The following is an 18330-nucleotide window of genomic DNA, read 5'->3' as shown; positions in this document are numbered from 1 at the left end:
GCCCCCTGTGATTTCATGGATCCGGTGTCTGCCCCCTTTCTGATTTTTTTTTTAAGAAAAAACTTATTCAGACACTTGGTAATAAATACAGTGAGGCTGTTAATTGATAAGAGTGCCGCAAAAGGAGTTGACTCAGGTCTGGTGAGGGCCAGAGGGGTTCCTAACCAAAGAGCTGTGAGAGAGGCATGGTGGATGGAAAATTACTCAGTTAAAACATGGAGAGTGACTTACAGTGGACCAGGGATGTTGCTCCGTGTAAGGTCCATGCTTTGTATGTATGCAGCCTGGGTTTAGGCTCTTGTATCTCCCCCCATCACCCCTCACTCCCCCGTATTCCCCAAATAGGATTCCTGGCAAAAGTAGGTCAGGTGGTTAAGAATGGGAGGTGAAGAGTGTGGCCAGTTACCAAGGGTGATGAGGTGCCCAAGATGGCGTTGGCACGTTCCTCAGCTGACTCCAGCATTGTCACTACAGCTGGGGGAGCAGACCAGGACAAGACAGGGATCTACGGCCAACTCCTGGTGTCTCGCTGGGCGCACTCTTGCTTCCGTGTCTTGGCCTTTGTGAGAAATGTTGTGATAAACATTGGGATGGATAGACAGAGCTTTCTTTATCCTCCCACTAGTGCCCCAGAGGAGGGATGGCCACGCGCTGGGCAGCAGCTCAGCTCTGTCTTCAGCTCCTCGAGAAGCTCCGTAGAGTTTCCCACAGTGGCAGCACCAGGCTTCATTTCCCTCATGACGGGAATCTTTCCCCCACACCCTCTTCGTCTTCTCAGTGTAACTGCTTTGGTAGAAACATTCTCCTTGGTGTAAGGTTGCATCTCATCATCATCAGAGGGCTGGGGAGATGGCTCAGAGGACTGGAGCACATGCTTTATATGGCGAAGCCCTAGTTCAAATCCCTGGCATGTATGGCTCCTAGTCCAGCTAGGAAGTTGCCCCCAACTCCCCAGTGGGGGCTTCCTGGTTTGACCCAAACAACAACTGTTGACTGTGACATCTCATTGTTGTCATTTTTACGTTTCCTGATGATCAGTAATGATGAGCATTTTTCCATATGTCCACTGGCCACCTGGGTAATAAACTTGGAGTTACTGTATTTGCTTGCTATTGTCAGATGAGCTGCAGACAAAGGACCCCAAAGGTGGTGGCTTTAGCCCACATATGAGTGTTCTCTATCTGAAGTCGCTGTGCGCTGGGACGGCTCCTGTGTCTTCTAGAGAGAGAGTAGCATCCTTCACTTGCCTTTCTCACCCAGGAGGCCCCTCCCTGCTTTCCTTGTTTCCCACTGCCCATTCTTCCTTACAGCTCTGCGTGGTTGTGTCCCTGGGCATGGCTTCTTCCACCTTGGGTCCTAGGTGTCTTCTGGTTTTGAGTTTCATTTAGTCAGGGGCCATCCTGGGTGGTGTTCACAGGTTGGCCCTGGCTTGGTGCTTGGGGGTTGCTTCCAGCAGTCTCCAGAATCACACCCAAGGGCTCCAGCATGAGAAGCATCTCTCCAGCCCTTTGAACCATCTACCCAGCCTCCTGGGTGTCTTCTGATGGCAGTGGGTGCTCCCTGCGAGTTGCTGGATACTCTGTCTCAATCCTTAATTGCACCTGCAAATCTCTTTGCCATATAAGGTACATTTGCAGGTTCCAGAGATCAGGATGTGGGCATCTGTGGGGTCATTCTCCAGCCAACCACAGCTGCTGCTATCTAAATATGTGTGTGTGCACCTTCCCCCTCCACCCCCCCCCCCCCCCCAAGCTTGATCAGTAGTTTCCTTGGTAGAGAATTCTAGTTTCATGGTATTTTTTTTCCCTCAGAGCTTTGAAAATTAGTGCTTCTTTATCTTTGGATAGAGGTTTGATGTCCAGTCTCATTCTCATTTCTTGGTATTTGGGGTACCTTGACCTTGCTTGGTATAATGAGTTTGAGATCCCCTCTTTCTCTCTGTCAGATGTTTTGCTTATACTTGCTTAGTGTCTGAAATTTCAACATTAAAAATTATGTTAAGGACTGTGGGTGCAACTTGTGTAACTCGGTGGTAGATCATTTGCTTTGCATGGGTGAGGTCCTGGGTTCCATCCCTGGCCCTGAAAAAAAAAATTGTATAAAGGTGGAAAATATTTTTGAGGAGAAACTTACTATTTAGCTACATACTCCTAGCTTACATTTAGTGTTTTAAATGAAAAATGTCTCTGTTGTTCATGGCCAGTTTGTATTAAAAGCAGTAAGAATGTGGCTAATCTGAACACAGCAAGCATAAGGCCTGTTCTGAAATGGTTTGTGTAAAGCCCATTTGTTTTTCGCTGGAATGCTGGGTGTAGGCTGGTGCAGTTCAGACTTGGGAGGGAGCCTGAAAGGCATGTTTCTGCCCTTAACAAACAGCATCTTTGTTTGCGTCCCTGCAGGCCTCGCCGCACAGCGAGGCCCCTCTTCTGCCCCGTGCCGGTTTCTCAGGGACAGCCAGTGGACCTGCCCTCCGCCTTCTGCCTGCCTGTCTCGGTCGCCGAGGCACCACTTGATGTGCTTGGGGGCTTGAGAGCCAGAGGCTGGCCATGAAATCTCGACTCTATGAGGACTGAGGCTGTTGTGAACTCCCAGGGCCGGACTGGTTATCTCATAAAGGGTAAAGTGCTTTCCAAATGGGACTGGTGCTCTGCAATACCTTATGTTCCTCTGTCAAAATGCACTAGGCAGAGCAGTCTGTTGTCATTGTGGAGCAAACTGGTAAAAAGGAATGAAATTGCTGATTCTAATTTGGGGTTGACTTTGTGATAGTATAAAACAATGCGTGCTTTTAAAATTACCTCATCTGAGAGGACGCTTGATTCTTTTTTAAAAGTTCTATAAATTTAAATGGACTCAGATCTTAAAATGTGATAGCTGCCAGCATTTTTAATATGCTTCATAAAATGCTGTGTTTGTCATTTTCTTTCCCAGATTGTGCCCAGAATTGTTTTCCTCTATACTTGAGTATTTAATCCTTAGTAAACATCTTTGGATTCTTACTGTTTTTAAAAAAAATGCATCTTTTAGTTTGAATCTTTGGAATCTTGTTCTATTAGCTACAGAGTTAATAAGGAATCGATCTTACATGATTTGAATAATGTAGTAGGTGTTTTCTGCTCTTGGTGTGGCCTGTGAGGTCCTGCACAGTGACCCTCTTTGGTAGGTGTGTGGAATGAGCATGCACTTGTGCACAGACACAGAGCAGCTGCTCGCAGTCTGTGTTTGGCACTTTGGGGGCGTCCCTCTGTTTCTGCAAAGGGGTTCTCATCAAAATGAGAGCAAAAGCAGTGGCATTCTAGTGCAGTTCTGGATACCTTTCCCAGTGATAAGTCCCACAGCTTGAAAGAATTTAACTACAGTGAATTCTATATAGGATGCTACTTCGTACTGTAGGTGGTGGCCTCACAGTTCACATTATTGAAAATGGTTCTAAATGCAGTGTTATGAGAAGTTGACATTTCCCTTTAGGCCTTTGGAGACACAGTAGAATTTTTTTTTTTAATTAGTTTGACATTACCATTATATGAATTTTCCTACCCCATCCCCTGAGGATGAACTGAGGATAAAAAATTTCTAAAAGAACATGCAGACTTAGAGCTTATTTATTTGCTATAGAGTCAAAGTTAATATTCTGGTCATGCTAAAACTGAATCATCTTTCCTCATACAGAAATCCAGTTGTATTCATTTTCAGTATGGCCTCTGTCAAGTTTTCCATATGGAAATCTCTTGACTGGAGATGATCTTACCATGTTGATGTTTATAATTCACGGTTTGACTCAACACAATTTTCTTGAGATACTTTGTGTCTTCTCTTCCCAACTGTGGACTGTTTTCAATTCTTGCCTTTTTGCATTTAGGCTTCTCTCTGTTAACCCAGAAACCGAAAGGAGAGGCCAGGCTTTCAAAGCACTGTTTCGGGCTGGGCCACGCCCCCCAGCAGCTCTGTCCCTGTCGCTGGATCCCAAGATGCAGGGTCATTCTCCTGGCTGACTCCTGGCTGACTCTGTCCACTCATCTGCCCTCTCAGCCCTTCCACACAAGTGTGAGTGTGATGCTTTCAAGCTGGGTCGCAGAAGAGGAAAAAGCTTCATAAAGCTGTGGTTCATAAGACTGGAGAAGGGGAATGGATCTTTCGAATGAGTTGATTATCCCAGACTCCGGATACCACTAGCCTTCTTGCAAAACTTATCGAATACTCCTTTCATTCATATTTCCCCCCAAAGATAGCAGCATGTAGACACTTGAAGTCAGAGAAAATATAGTTACATAAATCTATTTCCCCAAACAAACTTTAAAAACCTGACACAGTCTCGTTTTACTGTCTGTGCTATTAGAAATAATCTTGTACTTGTTTGAGCCTGCATGCCTGGAGGTGAATTGTCAGCAAGATCTTTGCTGCACGCCATGAAGTTGCTATCCAGGAAGAGTGTGGAGATGTCTGTCCTGGGTAATGCACAGTGGGCTCCCCCTCGCTCTCCGTGTCCGGCCCTGGCCTCTTAGCTTGATGCAAAGTGTTCCTTAAAGCTTGTGTTTCTTTCCTTTCTAAGGAGTTTGGTGTGCTCTCTCCCTCCCCACCCCCACCCTCGCCTGCGCACGTGCCGCCCCCCCCACCCCCGCTTGTCTCTGAGAGCTAGATGTCAGTCAGAGCAGTCTTCCCCTCAAACCCTACCCCCAGCCCCACCTTCAGCCTCATATCACCTCTTCACTTAGAGGTATTTTACTGGCTTTCTGCTTTGCAGCAGTTGCGGGGGAGGGGCTGGTGACCCTTGGGCACCAAGCCTTTCTTTGCACTTGCTTCTTTACACCCCTTCACATCTGGGATGTTGACCCCCTAACTCCACCCACCGAAAGCAACCCACATTTGTGGGTCCTTGGAGGAAGGCGATTGTGGCCATTCAGTGGGGGTTTAGGAGGAACAAACACAAAACGGTGTGTTCCATGTGCTGTCTCTTAAATGGAAGTCCCTTCTCATGTCTTCAGTCATCATTATAAAATAATGGTTTTAATTATGGTCTGTGGGGGTCAAGATGGCCTGTTCTGAATCCCAGCTTTGCTTTTTATTAGTGTTGTAACCTTAGCCAGGTTGCTAATTTGGTTACAGGATCCCCTTGCACCCTGTCTTAGAGTTGTCACATTGAATGACCATGAGGCAGTGTGCCCACAGTGTCTGCACCTTGGCCCAACCTAGACCTGCTGGGCACTTGGTAGGAGCACAGTATAGCTGTTGCCACTGCTGCTGTTCTTGTGTGTATCCTGCTTTTGCCAAGTGTGGGGAATATGTCTTTTTCTTCCAGACGCCTCCCAGCGATTCTCACCACCAGGGCAGGTGGCTCAGTGTTAGGGTCCAAGGATGTTGTGCTGTGCAAGCCCTGCAGTGCCGGGGATGACTTGGGGGCCTCCAGGGCCACACCTGGAGGTGCTTGGGGGACCATGTGGTGCCAGAGATGGAACCAGGGTCAGCTGCATGCAAGGCAAGCACCTTACCTCCACACTCTCTGCCCCGGAGATACTTTCCTATAGTCCCTGGTCTTTGATTTTATTTATGGGACTTGAGATTACATCCATCTGTTACATATTGACTGTTGTTATCAGATTTTTATTTTTAAAAGATACTTAATATAATAAAAACTGTGTGTGTGAGAGAGAGGGGGCATAGAGAGAGGGAAAGGGGGAGGGAGGAAGGGAAGGAGGGAGGGAGGGAGGGAGGGAGGGCGGGAGGGAGGGAGACTGCAGGAAAGTGTAATTAGTGCATTGATTGGGGGGATCTGAGGGACTAAATGAAGGAATGGTTTGTTTAACTCTGTAAGATAGATTTTATTTTAGCTCTTCCTGTGTGTGTGCACTCATGGAAATGGAACCCAGAGCCTTGTATGAGGAGCACGTGCTCTACTGCTGAAATAACACTCTCTAATTGTTAAGCTACCAAATCATATCTGGCACTCATTTATATTTTGGTAAATTTTCTCATTTTTCCAAAGTCTTGAATGTGCCTTCCACTATCTACCTAAGTGTATTTCCTCGTGAAACTTAAGAGGTTTCTGATTTAACACACATTTTTTAATGAAGTTATATAAAAAGTCAATTCCTAAGGGGCAGGCTATTCTATAAGTTAATAAATTTTCCTTCTAAAAGAAAATCCTATCTAACATCCTGGATATGTTGATAATCATGATATATAACCACTGCTTTGGATTACAATCTACAGTGACCCTGTATCCTTTTAAATTTGTTACCTGATTTGCTAGTTTTGTCATTTTACACAGTTGTTTAACATCTTTTGACATTTTAGAGTGTGTTCGTTTATTTTTATTTATTCTATCTTAGCTCAGTAATTAAATGGTTCTTTGAGTAACAGTTCACTTTACTTTGGTCTACCTACAGATACAGACCAAGATGTAGCCCTCAGACTTGCCCAGGAGAGAGCTGAGATCGTAGCTAAGTATGACCGAGTAAGTACCTCTGTCTTCTCTTTGAGGGAGAAACCTTGTGGACAGATGTGGGTCTGATGTTTGGAGAGGTCAGGTGCCAGAGAGTTTTGGGGACTGTGTGTGTGTGGTGAAGTCCTGCTTCCCACTGACCGCTGCGTGACTGGCTGCTCTGGTCTCGCCGCGTCCTGCTGCCTGTACCCGCGCCCTGCCTGGCCTCGTGCCCCTTTGCTGAATCTCTGAACACTTTACTCAGGTTTTGCTCTCAGTGAGAGCCCTGCACTTTCTGTCTCCCCTGCCGCGCTCTCTGCACTCCTTTCTCTCCCTGCCTCTCCCCAGGGTGCAGGACCCCAGCAGGCTGCAGGGTAGACTGGCTTCCTTGAGGGCGGCTCTTACTCTGCTTCCTAAGGGTTAGGGTTTTTTTTATTTGTTTGACTTACCTTATTTTAAATATCTAGAACAGTTTCTGACTCATTCTGGGTATCCTAATGCACAGTGATAGTTCAGTATATAGAATTAGTTGCCCAGTTTCATTCATGATTTATAGCTGCTATTAAACATTTAGCATTGATCTGAAAAACCAAATTTATATATAATCTGCATTAGTATTCTATTCTTTTGTTAGGGGATTTGGTTTTTGAGACCCTAGCAGAAGCACCACTATTGAAGATTTATCTTTACCTCTCTAGGTCTGTAATGAATGAAAGGATTGGTCATAAATGTCATGTCTTATATTTATATCCCTTGTGTGTAGTTTCATATGCATTATCTTTGGTGAGATTGGCAGGAGCATGAAATCACAGAAAGCCTCTGGCTGGGGCTGTATCGGACCCAGTGTGGCCCCTGTGGCCTCATTGGGATCTGGCGCTGGCTTCTGAGTGTCAGGAGTGACTGCGGTGGCTCCTGTTCCTGGCTGTGGCTTGAGGGCAGGCATGAGTGGCCCTATGTCTTACTTGACACCAGTAGGGCCCTCATCACCTACTTATCCTCTTTTTGTTCCAGTGAGCAGGCTGGCATGGTGCTGTCCTGGGGGTTTAGTGCACAGACTCCAGCCCTTCACTCCTTATCCATAGTGTGCTCACTGCTCACTGGTGGAGAAGCATGCGGCCTTCCCAGGGGTGGCATCCATGGAACTGTAGAGTGCTCAGTAGAGACTTAAGGGGTCTATGTCGAAGGGTGCCCACACTCATCCGTGCCAGGTAGCTCTACAGAGGTGTGAGGTGGAAGAGCAGTGGGCTGAGAACTCAGCTCTGGGTGGCCACTGCCTGGCAGTGTCCAGGGATGGCCTCTGGGGAGGGGTGAGGGGAGCAGAGGCCTAGGAAGGTGCCCGGGAACAGGGGCATTACTTCAACCTGGGCTGGAGCAGTGTTAGGGTGGGGGCAGGTAGCTGGGAATCAAGCAGCAACAAGAGGACCTGTCCACTGGTTGGTGTCAGGCCTACGCCATATTCTTGCTGCTCCCTCCCCACCAGGCAACTGCCCCAGGATTACTGCTTGGCCCATGGCAGCGGGTACACATAGGTTCCCTGAATTCCTACAGAGTTAGCCTGCTGCCAGAGGAATTCATTTTCAGAAGGGGGTCCGGGGCTCTTTCCTAGCCTTTATTGTTCACACATTAAAAAAGAGCGTGTGTAACTTTGGCCTTTGTTTGGAAAAATGCCTCACTTTTGTAAATGACTACAGCATCCTGTTTTATCCTGTTTAGGGACGAGAAGGTGCAGAGATTGAACCTTGGGAAGATGCCGATTACCTGGTTTACAAAGTCACGGATAGATTTGGCTTCTTACAGTAAGTTGCCCAGATTAAAAGCTAACTTTTATTATAATGTGTACATGGTCACCTGTTGTCATTGGGATCTTGTGTGTCTGTTTTAAATAGCATTGCTATGAATTATGAATAAGATTTCAGATTTGGGGTTCAGAGAGGTAACACAGGGATTCAGGCCCTTGCTTTGCATGTGACTGGTCCAGGTTCAGTCCCAGGGCCACATGGTTCCCCAAGCATCACCTGACACAGCCCTAGAGTCCCCCAAACCACTGGAGTGCCCTGGGTCACCCCTAGAACAGCAGGCCTCAGCGGCACCACATCTAGGCCTTGCTGGTTGCCCCTGTCTCTAGGAGGTGCCCCATGGCATCCTGAGACCCACCCAGAAGGATGCCCCACAGGAAGATTTCAGGATTGGCCCTGCTGCACGCACAGAACTTGTGGTGCTTTTAATTCCTGCAATTAAAACTACTGTAGTAAAGAATACAGTCTTTAATATTTAAATTTATTGAGAACAATAAATGCAATTAATGAGTTTTTAATAATTTAGCAGAATTAAATGGAAATGAATTTTATTTTTTATTTAAAATATATTACGAACCTTTCATTTTAAAGAAATGCATTTAAAAATAATTATCAATGAGAATGTTAGTGTTAATGCACCCTAAAAATGAGCAATGAAAAGAAACCATTGATCTTGCTTATTATTATTGCTTCTTTTAAAATTAATTCTATTTATCCTGAGTATGTTATATGTAAAAAAAAAGTTAGGAGAGGCTTAGACCACTGTAAAGTCAAAAGATAAAGTGATTTTTTTAAATCTTTTTTTATTTTTTGGGTGGGAGGGACATCTGCACCCAGCTCTGCTCAGGGCTTACTACTAGCTCTATGCTCAGAAGTTAGTCTGATGGTACTCAGGAGACCATATGGGCTGCCAGGGATCAATCCTGGGTTGGCCATGTGTGAGGCAAAGGCCCTCCCCACTGTGCTATTGCTCCAGCTTTGATTTTTATTCTTAAAAATACCCCGCCGGTGAGCTTTCCCAGCTGGAATTGTGGCAGTCTTGCAGCCACACCCACGGCTGTAACCCTTTTGTCTCTCCAGTCTGACATTAGTGAGGAATCATCTCACGTGCTTCCTTTGCCAGCCTTGGCTATTACAGACAGGAACAGGCTGGGCTCTGGGCATGGCAGTAACCCGACACACCTCCACTGTAGGGTCCTAACCTGACACACCTCCACTGTAGGGTCTTAACCCTACACCTCCCCTCCCCCATTGTAGGATCCTAATCTGCACACCCCACTGTAGGGTCTTAAACCAACACCCACTGTAGGGTCCTAACCCTACACACCCCCACTGTAGGACACCCCACTGTAGGGTCTTGAACCAACACCCCCCCCCTACACACACACACATACACACACACACACACACACACACACACTGTAGTGTCCTAACCCTATATAACCCCACTGTAGGGTCGTAACCCTACACGCCCCCACTATAGGGTCCTACCACCCACTGTACCCCAACTGTAGGAAGACCCTTGAGGAGGGTTTGAAATGCCTGGAGAGCATGAAAGGAAAACTCAGAGGGCCAGCAGGGGCTTCATGGCTTCTGTTAGCCTGTCTTGGAGGACTGAGAGGGCTGAGCCTTCACACTGCTGGTTCCGTGCTCCAACACAGCCCTGAGGTAGGCAGGTCTGGGGATGGGGAGGCGCAGAGACCGTCACAGTGCCATGTGGGCCTCCTGGAGTCTCATCAAACTCATGGGTTTTGGTGACACTGTCCCAGGGTCCGCAGTGCTGCTCTCTGCTGCTCACTGTGGCTGGGGTTTTTGTGGTATTGAAATCCGGTCTAGGCATTTAGATGCTGCTTCCTGTCATGCTTTATTTAAAGGAGCAGCCCTACCCCTCCCCCCTCCTATGTTGTCTTAGTTCCTCGTGCTTCTTCCTGGTTCTGTGGTGAGATTGGGCTTTCAGTGCAGTACAGTACACTGTCACACAGTCACTTTGTAGCTTTTATTGAAGGCTGCTGAGTTCATATCCAGTTACTTCTCTGTAACTTAAATGCTTATTATTGGGGAAGGGTGGCAGTACCTAACAGAGGACAGGATTTACTTGGCTTTGTACTAGATTTAATAATAAAGACTTGGCAAACTAACCTGGCTCGGGGGTGGAACAGGAATGCCTTTGTAGTGCTTGGAGACAGGGAGTTATCGCTGGTGCGTGCCTGTGATGGAGATGGAACAACATGAACTTGAGCTAGGACTTTCAACATTTTTATTAAAAATAGTCACTACTAGTCCACTCCACAAAGAATCTTTGGTATTTGGATAATGATAGATAGCACTTTAGGTCACAAGTTATTAATAGAAGAAGTAGGAGGCAATTATACCAAAATTAAGGATAAAATGGACACAAACTCCAGATTTTCAATACTTACCAAAATGTGATTATTTATAAAACTTAGATTGCCTATGACATACTGTAGCTGTAACTATTTGAAAACCAGAAGCAGGTGTTTCGATTTTATTTTTGGGTCCTCATGACTTACTCCTGGTTCTGTGTACAGAGGTCACTCTGGTGAACTCAGGGACAGTTTGGGGTCCCAGGAGTTGAACCCAGGTGGGTTGCATGCAGTGCAAGTGCCTGACCTGAATGAAAGCTTTTGTTTTTAAAGTATAAATGGCGGGGCTGAAGCAATAGCACAGTGGGTAGGGCGTTTGCCTTGCACGCGGCTGACCCGGGTTCGATTCCCAGAATCCCATATGGTCCCCCGAGCACTGCCAGGAGTAATTCCTGAGTGCAGAGACAGGAATAACCCCTGAGCATTGCTGAATGTGACCTAAAAAGCATAAAAAAAAAGTATGGCTATCTCTCCAGCCCTGAAGGTTTTTGTTTTTAAAGTCGAAATGGCTTTGATGATAAGCGCTTGAGATTACCTACCCAATAATTTTGACTAAGAGTAAGTCTAAACATAGACAAAATTTACTACAAAAAATAGAAATAAGCTTATTCATTATAATAAACTTACTCACTTGAACACGTTTTATGTGTCAAATGAATGTTTTTCTACTGTCAAAGAAATACTCCCCCTGACCTGTTAACAGTTACACATCTGTGTTCTACTGCAGTCTGCCTAAGTTTCACTGTTAAATAACCTCAGCTTTGTGGGCCATCTGGTCTTCATCATGACTGTTCAGCTCTCGTGAACAGCCACAGCTGATCCCTAAGTGAATGACTGTGGCCGCATGTCTCCGAGCTTCATTCACAGACATGGACCTGCACCCAGTTGGAACATGGGCTGTCATTTGCTGGGTTGACGGGACACTTCACACCCTCACCCCAACACACACACACACTTTCCCCTTCTCTTTATTCTACTTGCAGGGCCTTTGGGGGCTGGTGTGGGGATGGGTGTCCATATCAGTTCATGTGTGCAACTCTCCCCCAGCTGCCCGTTTCCCCGGGCCATGCTGTGACTCGCTCCTGATGAGGGGGTGTTTCCTTGCTTTCTCCTTGGAAGACTGTGAAAAGATTTGAGGAACAAACTTCTGGGTAGTCAGGGTCATGCACACAGCAGACTTTATAGGAAATGTTTTAATTTTGGAGAAATCAAAATATAAGGAAATTCACTTTGGAAAACTGGGCTACATTCTTAATCTGTCATTCATCTATGAAGTCTTATTATTATTACTATTTTTGGTGAAATTCAACATCCGTTCATGAGACAAGCTGTGTAAATGAAATAACAACTACCATATATGGTTAGCATAATAAAGACCATCTCTGACAAGCCCAAGGCAACATCACACTTTATAGTTACAAACTGGAAGCTTTCCTCCTAAAATGAAGAAGACAGGATGCCACTTTTATTCAACCAGTATTGGAAATCCTGGCCAGAGCAATAAGGCACAAACAAGAAATGAGACTTTCAGATTGGATTGGAAGAGTAGAAACTCTTCCTTCATATTTGAAGATGATAGAAGCTTTTATATTCAGAAAAAAGACTGCATTAAAATTGTTGGAACAAATAAACAAATTCTATAAAGTTTTCTTACAGGTTTAACAGTTACTGGGGTCAAAGCAGTAGTGCAGCAGCCAATCTGGGTTTGATCCCTGACATCTCATGTGGTCCCTTGAGTCCTGTGAGCAATTCCTGAGTACAGAACCAGAAGTTAACCCCTGAGCACCTCTGGGTGTGGCCCCAAAACAGAAGCAAAAGCATAACAATTATTATATTTTAATAAACTCATTCAAGCTATTGGAAAAAGAAATTAAGAAAACATTTGTATCTTATACTTACTTACATCAAAAAGAACCCAGTACCTAGGAGTAAATTTGATCAGATAGGTAAAGGATCTTTACACAAAAAGCTGAAATATTGCTAAAAGATACTGAAGAAGATACAAATGAAAAGCTACTCTGTGCTCATGAACTGGAAAAAAATCAATATTCTTAAGATATCCATATGCCCAAAGCAGTCTGTAGATTTAATGCAGTCTCTATAAAAATTCTGGTTGTATTTCCTACAGAAATAGAATAGACAGTCTTAAAATTTTAGTGGAAACAAAAGTCAAATAGTCAAAGCAATCTTGAGAAAGGAGCAAAACTGGCGGTATCATACTTCCTGATTTCAAACTATGCTGCAGTACAATATTGGCATTAAAGACAAGCACATGTAAAGACATACTTGAAGAAAGAGTTCAGTAATAGATCTGTCCATGTATGTGAATTAACAGAGGGGCCAGGGACACGTGAAGAGGACACACTGGGAAATTGTGCTGGGAAGAGTCAAACAGCCAAAATGCAGAAGAATGGAATCGGGCCACTGTCTTACATGCACCAAAAATAGAACGAAGATTCTAACGTAATACCTGGAATCATAAAGTTCCTACAAGAAAACTTAGTAATAAGCTCCTTGACATTGACATAGAAGATGATTTTTAACAACCCTGACCCTAAAAGGCAATAAGATAAACAACAAATAGAACTATTATTAAAGTAAAAGTCTTCCACACAGCAGAGGAAACCATTAAACAAATGAAATGGCAGCATGTGGAAAGGGAGAAAATACTTGTAAGTCTGCTAGGCTAATAGCTGAAATAGTTCTTGTAAGTCAGTAGGAAAAAATCCAGGTTTAAAAAAATGGGCTGAGGAAACAGAGATAGTACAAGTACTTGCTGTAACCTGCCCTGAGCACCTCCTGGGGTCACTCATGAGTGAAGAGCCAGGAATAGCACCTGAGCACCCCCGGATGTGGCCCAAACCACTGCTTCTCCAAAATTTATTCTAACAAAATGGGCTGAAAGTCGGGGGGACATGAGGCTCCAGCACAACACAGAAGAAAAGAACAGGCAAGGGGCGGGGGTTGTTGAGGATTTGAAGGGCTGTTCCCCTAGTGACGGCCACCAGGGACAAGAGAACACCACCACCCCTCCCTACCACCCCCCCCACCCCTCCCAGCCACTAAACAACACGGAACAGCAAATCAGAACCATGGGCTCTTAGCCTCAGCTGGACAGTGGCTATTGGCAGAGCGTCAGTGTGGTGGTACAGCGCCTTTCTGGTCTCCCTGTCACGTTCTGTGCTAGGTTGCTGTTCCTGCGGCTGTGGCGCAGGGTCAAGTCTGTCCTCCATTGTTGGAAATCTTCTTGCTGTGTCCACAGTTTAGACCACAGTTGCTCTGTCCTCTGCTGCCATGCCCTTTGATGGTGGCTAGAGGGACGACTCACTGAATTTTTAAATTAGTATTTACTTTAGATTAACGTTTAGAATGAACTGGCCGCATGTAAGTGGCTGGAGGTGATGGTAGGGTCAGTGCGATCTGGAATGGACTGATGGGAGTCAGGGAGAGTGCAGAGTGAGCCACTCGCTGTTGTGTGTGGGGTTGGTGGGATGGGTTTGTGACTCTCCATAATGGGAAGTAGGTGATGGTCCATCTCAGGCACGTGTGCCTCTGGGGTGTTTGACATTGGCTGCAGTGTTCTGCGATCTCACCTGTACTGTTTTCCCTCCGCAGCGAGGAGGAGCTTCCCTACCACAATGCAGCTATGGAACGGGTAAGTGCAGCTCTGCCTCTTCCCCTCCAGGGTCTGGGGACTATGGACGAAGGGAGAGGAGCTTCCTCCACCTCTGTGATTTTGGGTGTCACATGACCCCTATACACAGTGGTCCCTGACCCTACCCCTGGTCAGTAGAAAAGTCAGTATGGTCACAGTGAAGTAATTTCAGGAAACCTTATGGGACTGCTCTGGAGACTCACTTCCAGGACGGCCTGAGTCCCAGAGGGCAGCTCTCTTCGTGGCCTCATGTGGAGACAGGAGCAATCGCTTGACGCCCGCCTCAGACTCTGCTCGACTCCGGCCAGATGCTGGCCAGTCTCATGAGAAGTTTCCCCAGAGATTCTCAGCCTCCCTCTGATGTAGCCCCTGTTTCACTCAGATTTCCCACCACCAGCAGTGAGTTTTCTGTAGTCATCGACTCAGATTTCCCACCACTAGCAGTGAGTTTTATAAGTTTGTTTGCTTCCCAAGGAAACTCTTTAGGAAACTTGTCACGTTTTGAACTTGGCCAGGGTGTTGGCTGTAGCTGCTGCCTTAAAAAACCAGGAGGAAAGGTTTCAGCTTGTTCAGAGTCTACCTCCAATGCCACTTTTTTCTGTACCAGGAAATAAGTCGTAGAATGGAAAAACTGCTGGTTTGCATCATCTCCGTTTGTTTATGCTTGATGGGACACTAGTTTCAGGCAGAGAAGGAAAAATACGAATTGGAAAAGGGATTTTGAGAGAGACTTGATAGAATAATAACTTTCTAAAAATAGTAAATGAAGGGGGCCAAAGCAGTAGTACAGTGGGAGGGCATTTGCCTTGCATGTGGCCAACCCGGGTTTGATCCACGGCACCTCATATTGTCCCCTGAGCTCTGCCAGGAGTGATTCCTGAGCGCAAGCCAGGTTAAGCCCTAAGCACTGCTGAGGGTGGCCCAATAAACATAAAAACTGTCCCTAAGTTTGAGATCCTGGCGTCCTTTGCTCTCGGGGACAACTTCTCTTCAGCTCTGTAACTGTGGGGCAGGCCAATGAGTCTTTTGTTTCTTAATTAAAAAAAATTTTGTTGTTGTTTGTTTGGGGCCACACCTGGTGGGACTCAGATTCCTGGCTCAACGCTCAGGGATCACTCCTGGTGGGGCTCGGGGGACCATATGGGGTGCCTGGGATAGAACCCGGTTGACCCCAGGTCATCTGTGTACCAGTGGGGTGGGCACACTACCCGCTGTACTATCACTCCAGCCTATGTCTGTCCTTTAATCGCTTGTCATGGAGAAGCTCTTTTGCATTGAGCTTGGCGCCAGGACCTGCTCAGTGCTTGGATCAGGTAAGTTCTCGCTTCTGCCCAGTCACTAGAGGAGGCCGAGGGAGACCCTGGGTGGCAGACCTTGGGGACCTCCAGCCCGAGTCTTTCTAATCACACTCTTGGTTGTCCTGGCCCAGGGCCTGGCTTCACCAGGGTGACTCTGTTCTCACCAACTATGCCTGGATGTGGTCCAGTGTTTTATGTTTTCTTAACTGACCCTGTTTTTCCTAATGACCGAGTTCTGCCATTTCTGGAAGAGGGTGTAAGAATGGGACCTTTATCACCCTACTGCACAGTTAGTGGAAGCAGCATCCGTACTGTACTGCAGTCTGGAGTGGGGGGGGGGGTGTCTGTGTGGACAGAGGACCCTCACTCTCACTGGGAAGGCCAGGACCCTTATGCCCACATGCCCACAGGAGTAGATTTTCCTTTTTTTTTTTTTTAGGAAGGAGTACTGCTATTTATTCAGCTACTGATTAGCTGATTGAATTGGACATGACCTCCACCTTACTTTTTTTAAAATTTTTTATAATTTTATTTATTGTATCACCGTGAGAGCAGTAACAAACCTTTCGGGTTTAAGTCTCAGTCATAAAATGAAACACCTGTACCTTCACCAGTGCCCATTCTCCACCCCCAAAAGCCCCAGCATACCCCCCATCCCACACCCTCCCCCTACCTGTGGGGCAGATGATTTCCACATTACTCTCTCTCTACTTTGATTGCATTCAACATTTTGACACCAGACCCACCATTATTATTTGGGATTTTACCCCAACACTCAGATCTGCTGAAAAGGCAACAGTAGACAATTTGTTTTCTCTTGCTGGTTATGAATAATATATGATGTTGCGTTGCTGTAGTAGAGGCCACGTGATTTTAAAATTCTGAAATTTTAACACTTAAATCTGGAGGAATTTCTGCCAAAACCTGCTGGGTTCCGAGATTTGTTCCTGAGTCTCTTGGATCATGGTCGTTAAGCATCTTAATTAGGAGCCATAGAGGCCGTTTGTGGGTTACTTTCTTGGTAAACTTTGCCCCAAGTTTTTTGGGGTCTGGCCAAAGGCCCAGCAGCAATTTCGGGGTATATGGAAGTCTGAAGGTGCCATCAGGCTTCTGATGCACTCGCCTCACAGGTACAGATTGACCTGCTGGCGGCACCATATCCCCTTTCCTGTTGTTTTGACTGTGTATTTGTGTTTGGTTTGGGGCCACATCCAGCTGTGCTCAGGGGTTGTACCTGGTGGACCTTAGGACATGCATGGGGATAGGGCCTGGATCTTCCACATGCCATGCTGGGGCTCAGCCTCCTGAGCTCTCTGCCCAGCCCACCTCGGCCAGACTTTACTTCAGACAGTTCTCTGCTTAAAGTAGGGACCCTGAGAGGCTGTCCATTATCAGGGGGAGAAGGGCTGATCTCTGCAGAGGGTTTTGGGTTACCCCGCAGAAGGCAAATAGGTAAACTTACTTACTATATTTGCTCTGCAGAGGACAGTATTAATAATGGCTGTTCTTGTTACTTTGAGGTTATTGATATTTTCAATAAGGTTGAAAAGGGTAAGAGCCATGAATTTTTGTGGAGTCAGCGAGTTTATCTCTGTGCAGTTTGGCCTAACTTACCAATGGGTGGGGCTTTGTCATGTATTTAGGAAGTGAATCGTACTTGTATGTGGTTTTGTGTGTTACTTGGAGTTCCTGCAGACCTGTGGTCTTTGGAGGGTTCCCTCCTTGGAGGCTGGGTCCTCCTGTTCTTCTTGAGCTCTCCTGCCCCCTGCTGGTGAGCTGTAGGAATGCCCAACTCCTGCATCCCCTGCACACTCCCACAGGCCCCACCTAAGACTCAAACAGGACAGAAATGCATCCAGAGACTTGCTGCGAAGTGCTGAGAGTTCTTGTGCTGGAGGAGAAGCCTGTTTCATGCCCAGTGTGCATTGTGCATGTTTAGCCTACTTCATGGCCACCGTGCATGGTGCATGTTTAGCCTCTGTTCTTTGAACAGACTCTGGGTGATTCAGCAGCCACCCTTTGAATTCACCTTTCAGTGCAGTGTCCCTTGCTAGTGCCCGAGAGGCAGCAAGGAAGCTTTTCATCCCAGTCTTTGATTCGCGTCCTTTTGGTCACTTAACATGGCAGTTTTCAGATAGTCAGTATGGGTTGCTGACTTCTTTGTCAGTTTAGTCCCCTCCCAGACACAGTATCTGGGCTGGAAAGCATGCAGCCGTGCCCAGGTGTAGATAACCAAGGGCATAAAGGAGACTGCCTAGGAATGAGCAGTTTTCCTTGTGATAGATGTTGATCTGGTATTCTCAGAGGATTCACATTTCTTATACTTGATTCTCTGATGTGATTTATGGATTGCAGCGGTGAGCACATCTGCTGCCCAGATCTGAGCCTCTCACTCTCCCCAAGGGGAGCCTCCATGTGGGGAGGAAATGGCTGTTGTAGGGCAGAAAAGTACCGGCCAAGTCTGCACTGTTCTGTGGCAGATAAGGCAAGACTGAGAGGCCACTTGATGGGGGAATTGCCAGCCCCACATGGGGATAGGGGAGTGGATCAGCCCAACCAAATTAGGGACAAAATGAACTTCTGGAAAGATCAGCATGAAATGGGTTAATGTGTTAACAAAACAGTTCTTTATACTATAGTTCTATTACAAGGGGGTGGAGAGCTGCTACAACAAGAAAAAGTTTCAGAAAAAGTCCATCAGTAGGGGCAAGAAAGAGAGACCCGTGGGGAGGGCGCTTGCCTTGCCTTGATGCAGACAACCCGGGTTCCATTCCTGGCA

At 46.3% G+C, this 18330-nt stretch overlaps 1 protein-coding gene across 5 annotated transcripts in view; it reads left to right on the top strand.

The window, feature by feature from the left end:
• USP6NL (USP6 N-terminal like) overlaps positions 1-18330 on the top strand; it is a 121257-nt gene that overhangs the window by 70974 nt on the left and 31953 nt on the right. For 4 of the 5 annotated variants that reach the window (XM_056114673.1, XM_056114672.1, XM_056114674.1 and 1 more), the window contains 3 exons: positions 6384-6451; positions 8132-8214; positions 14214-14253. In XM_056114673.1, coding sequence (XP_055970648.1) covers positions 6384-6451; positions 8132-8214; positions 14214-14253 — 191 coding nt within the window. Of the gene's footprint in view, positions 1-2532; positions 2618-6383; positions 6452-8131; positions 8215-14213; positions 14254-18330 lie in introns of those variants that run through there. The other variant, XM_056114671.1, reaches the window with a different exon arrangement.

The sequence above is a fragment of the Sorex fumeus genome, unplaced genomic scaffold (genome assembly GCF_029834395.1).
Source record: "Sorex fumeus unplaced genomic scaffold, SorFum_2.1 ptg000026l, whole genome shotgun sequence".
NCBI classification, from domain to species: Eukaryota; Metazoa; Chordata; class Mammalia; order Eulipotyphla; family Soricidae; genus Sorex; species Sorex fumeus.
The sequence above is the reverse complement of the archived record's forward strand: the minus strand, read 5'-3'. Positions and strand labels throughout refer to the sequence as shown.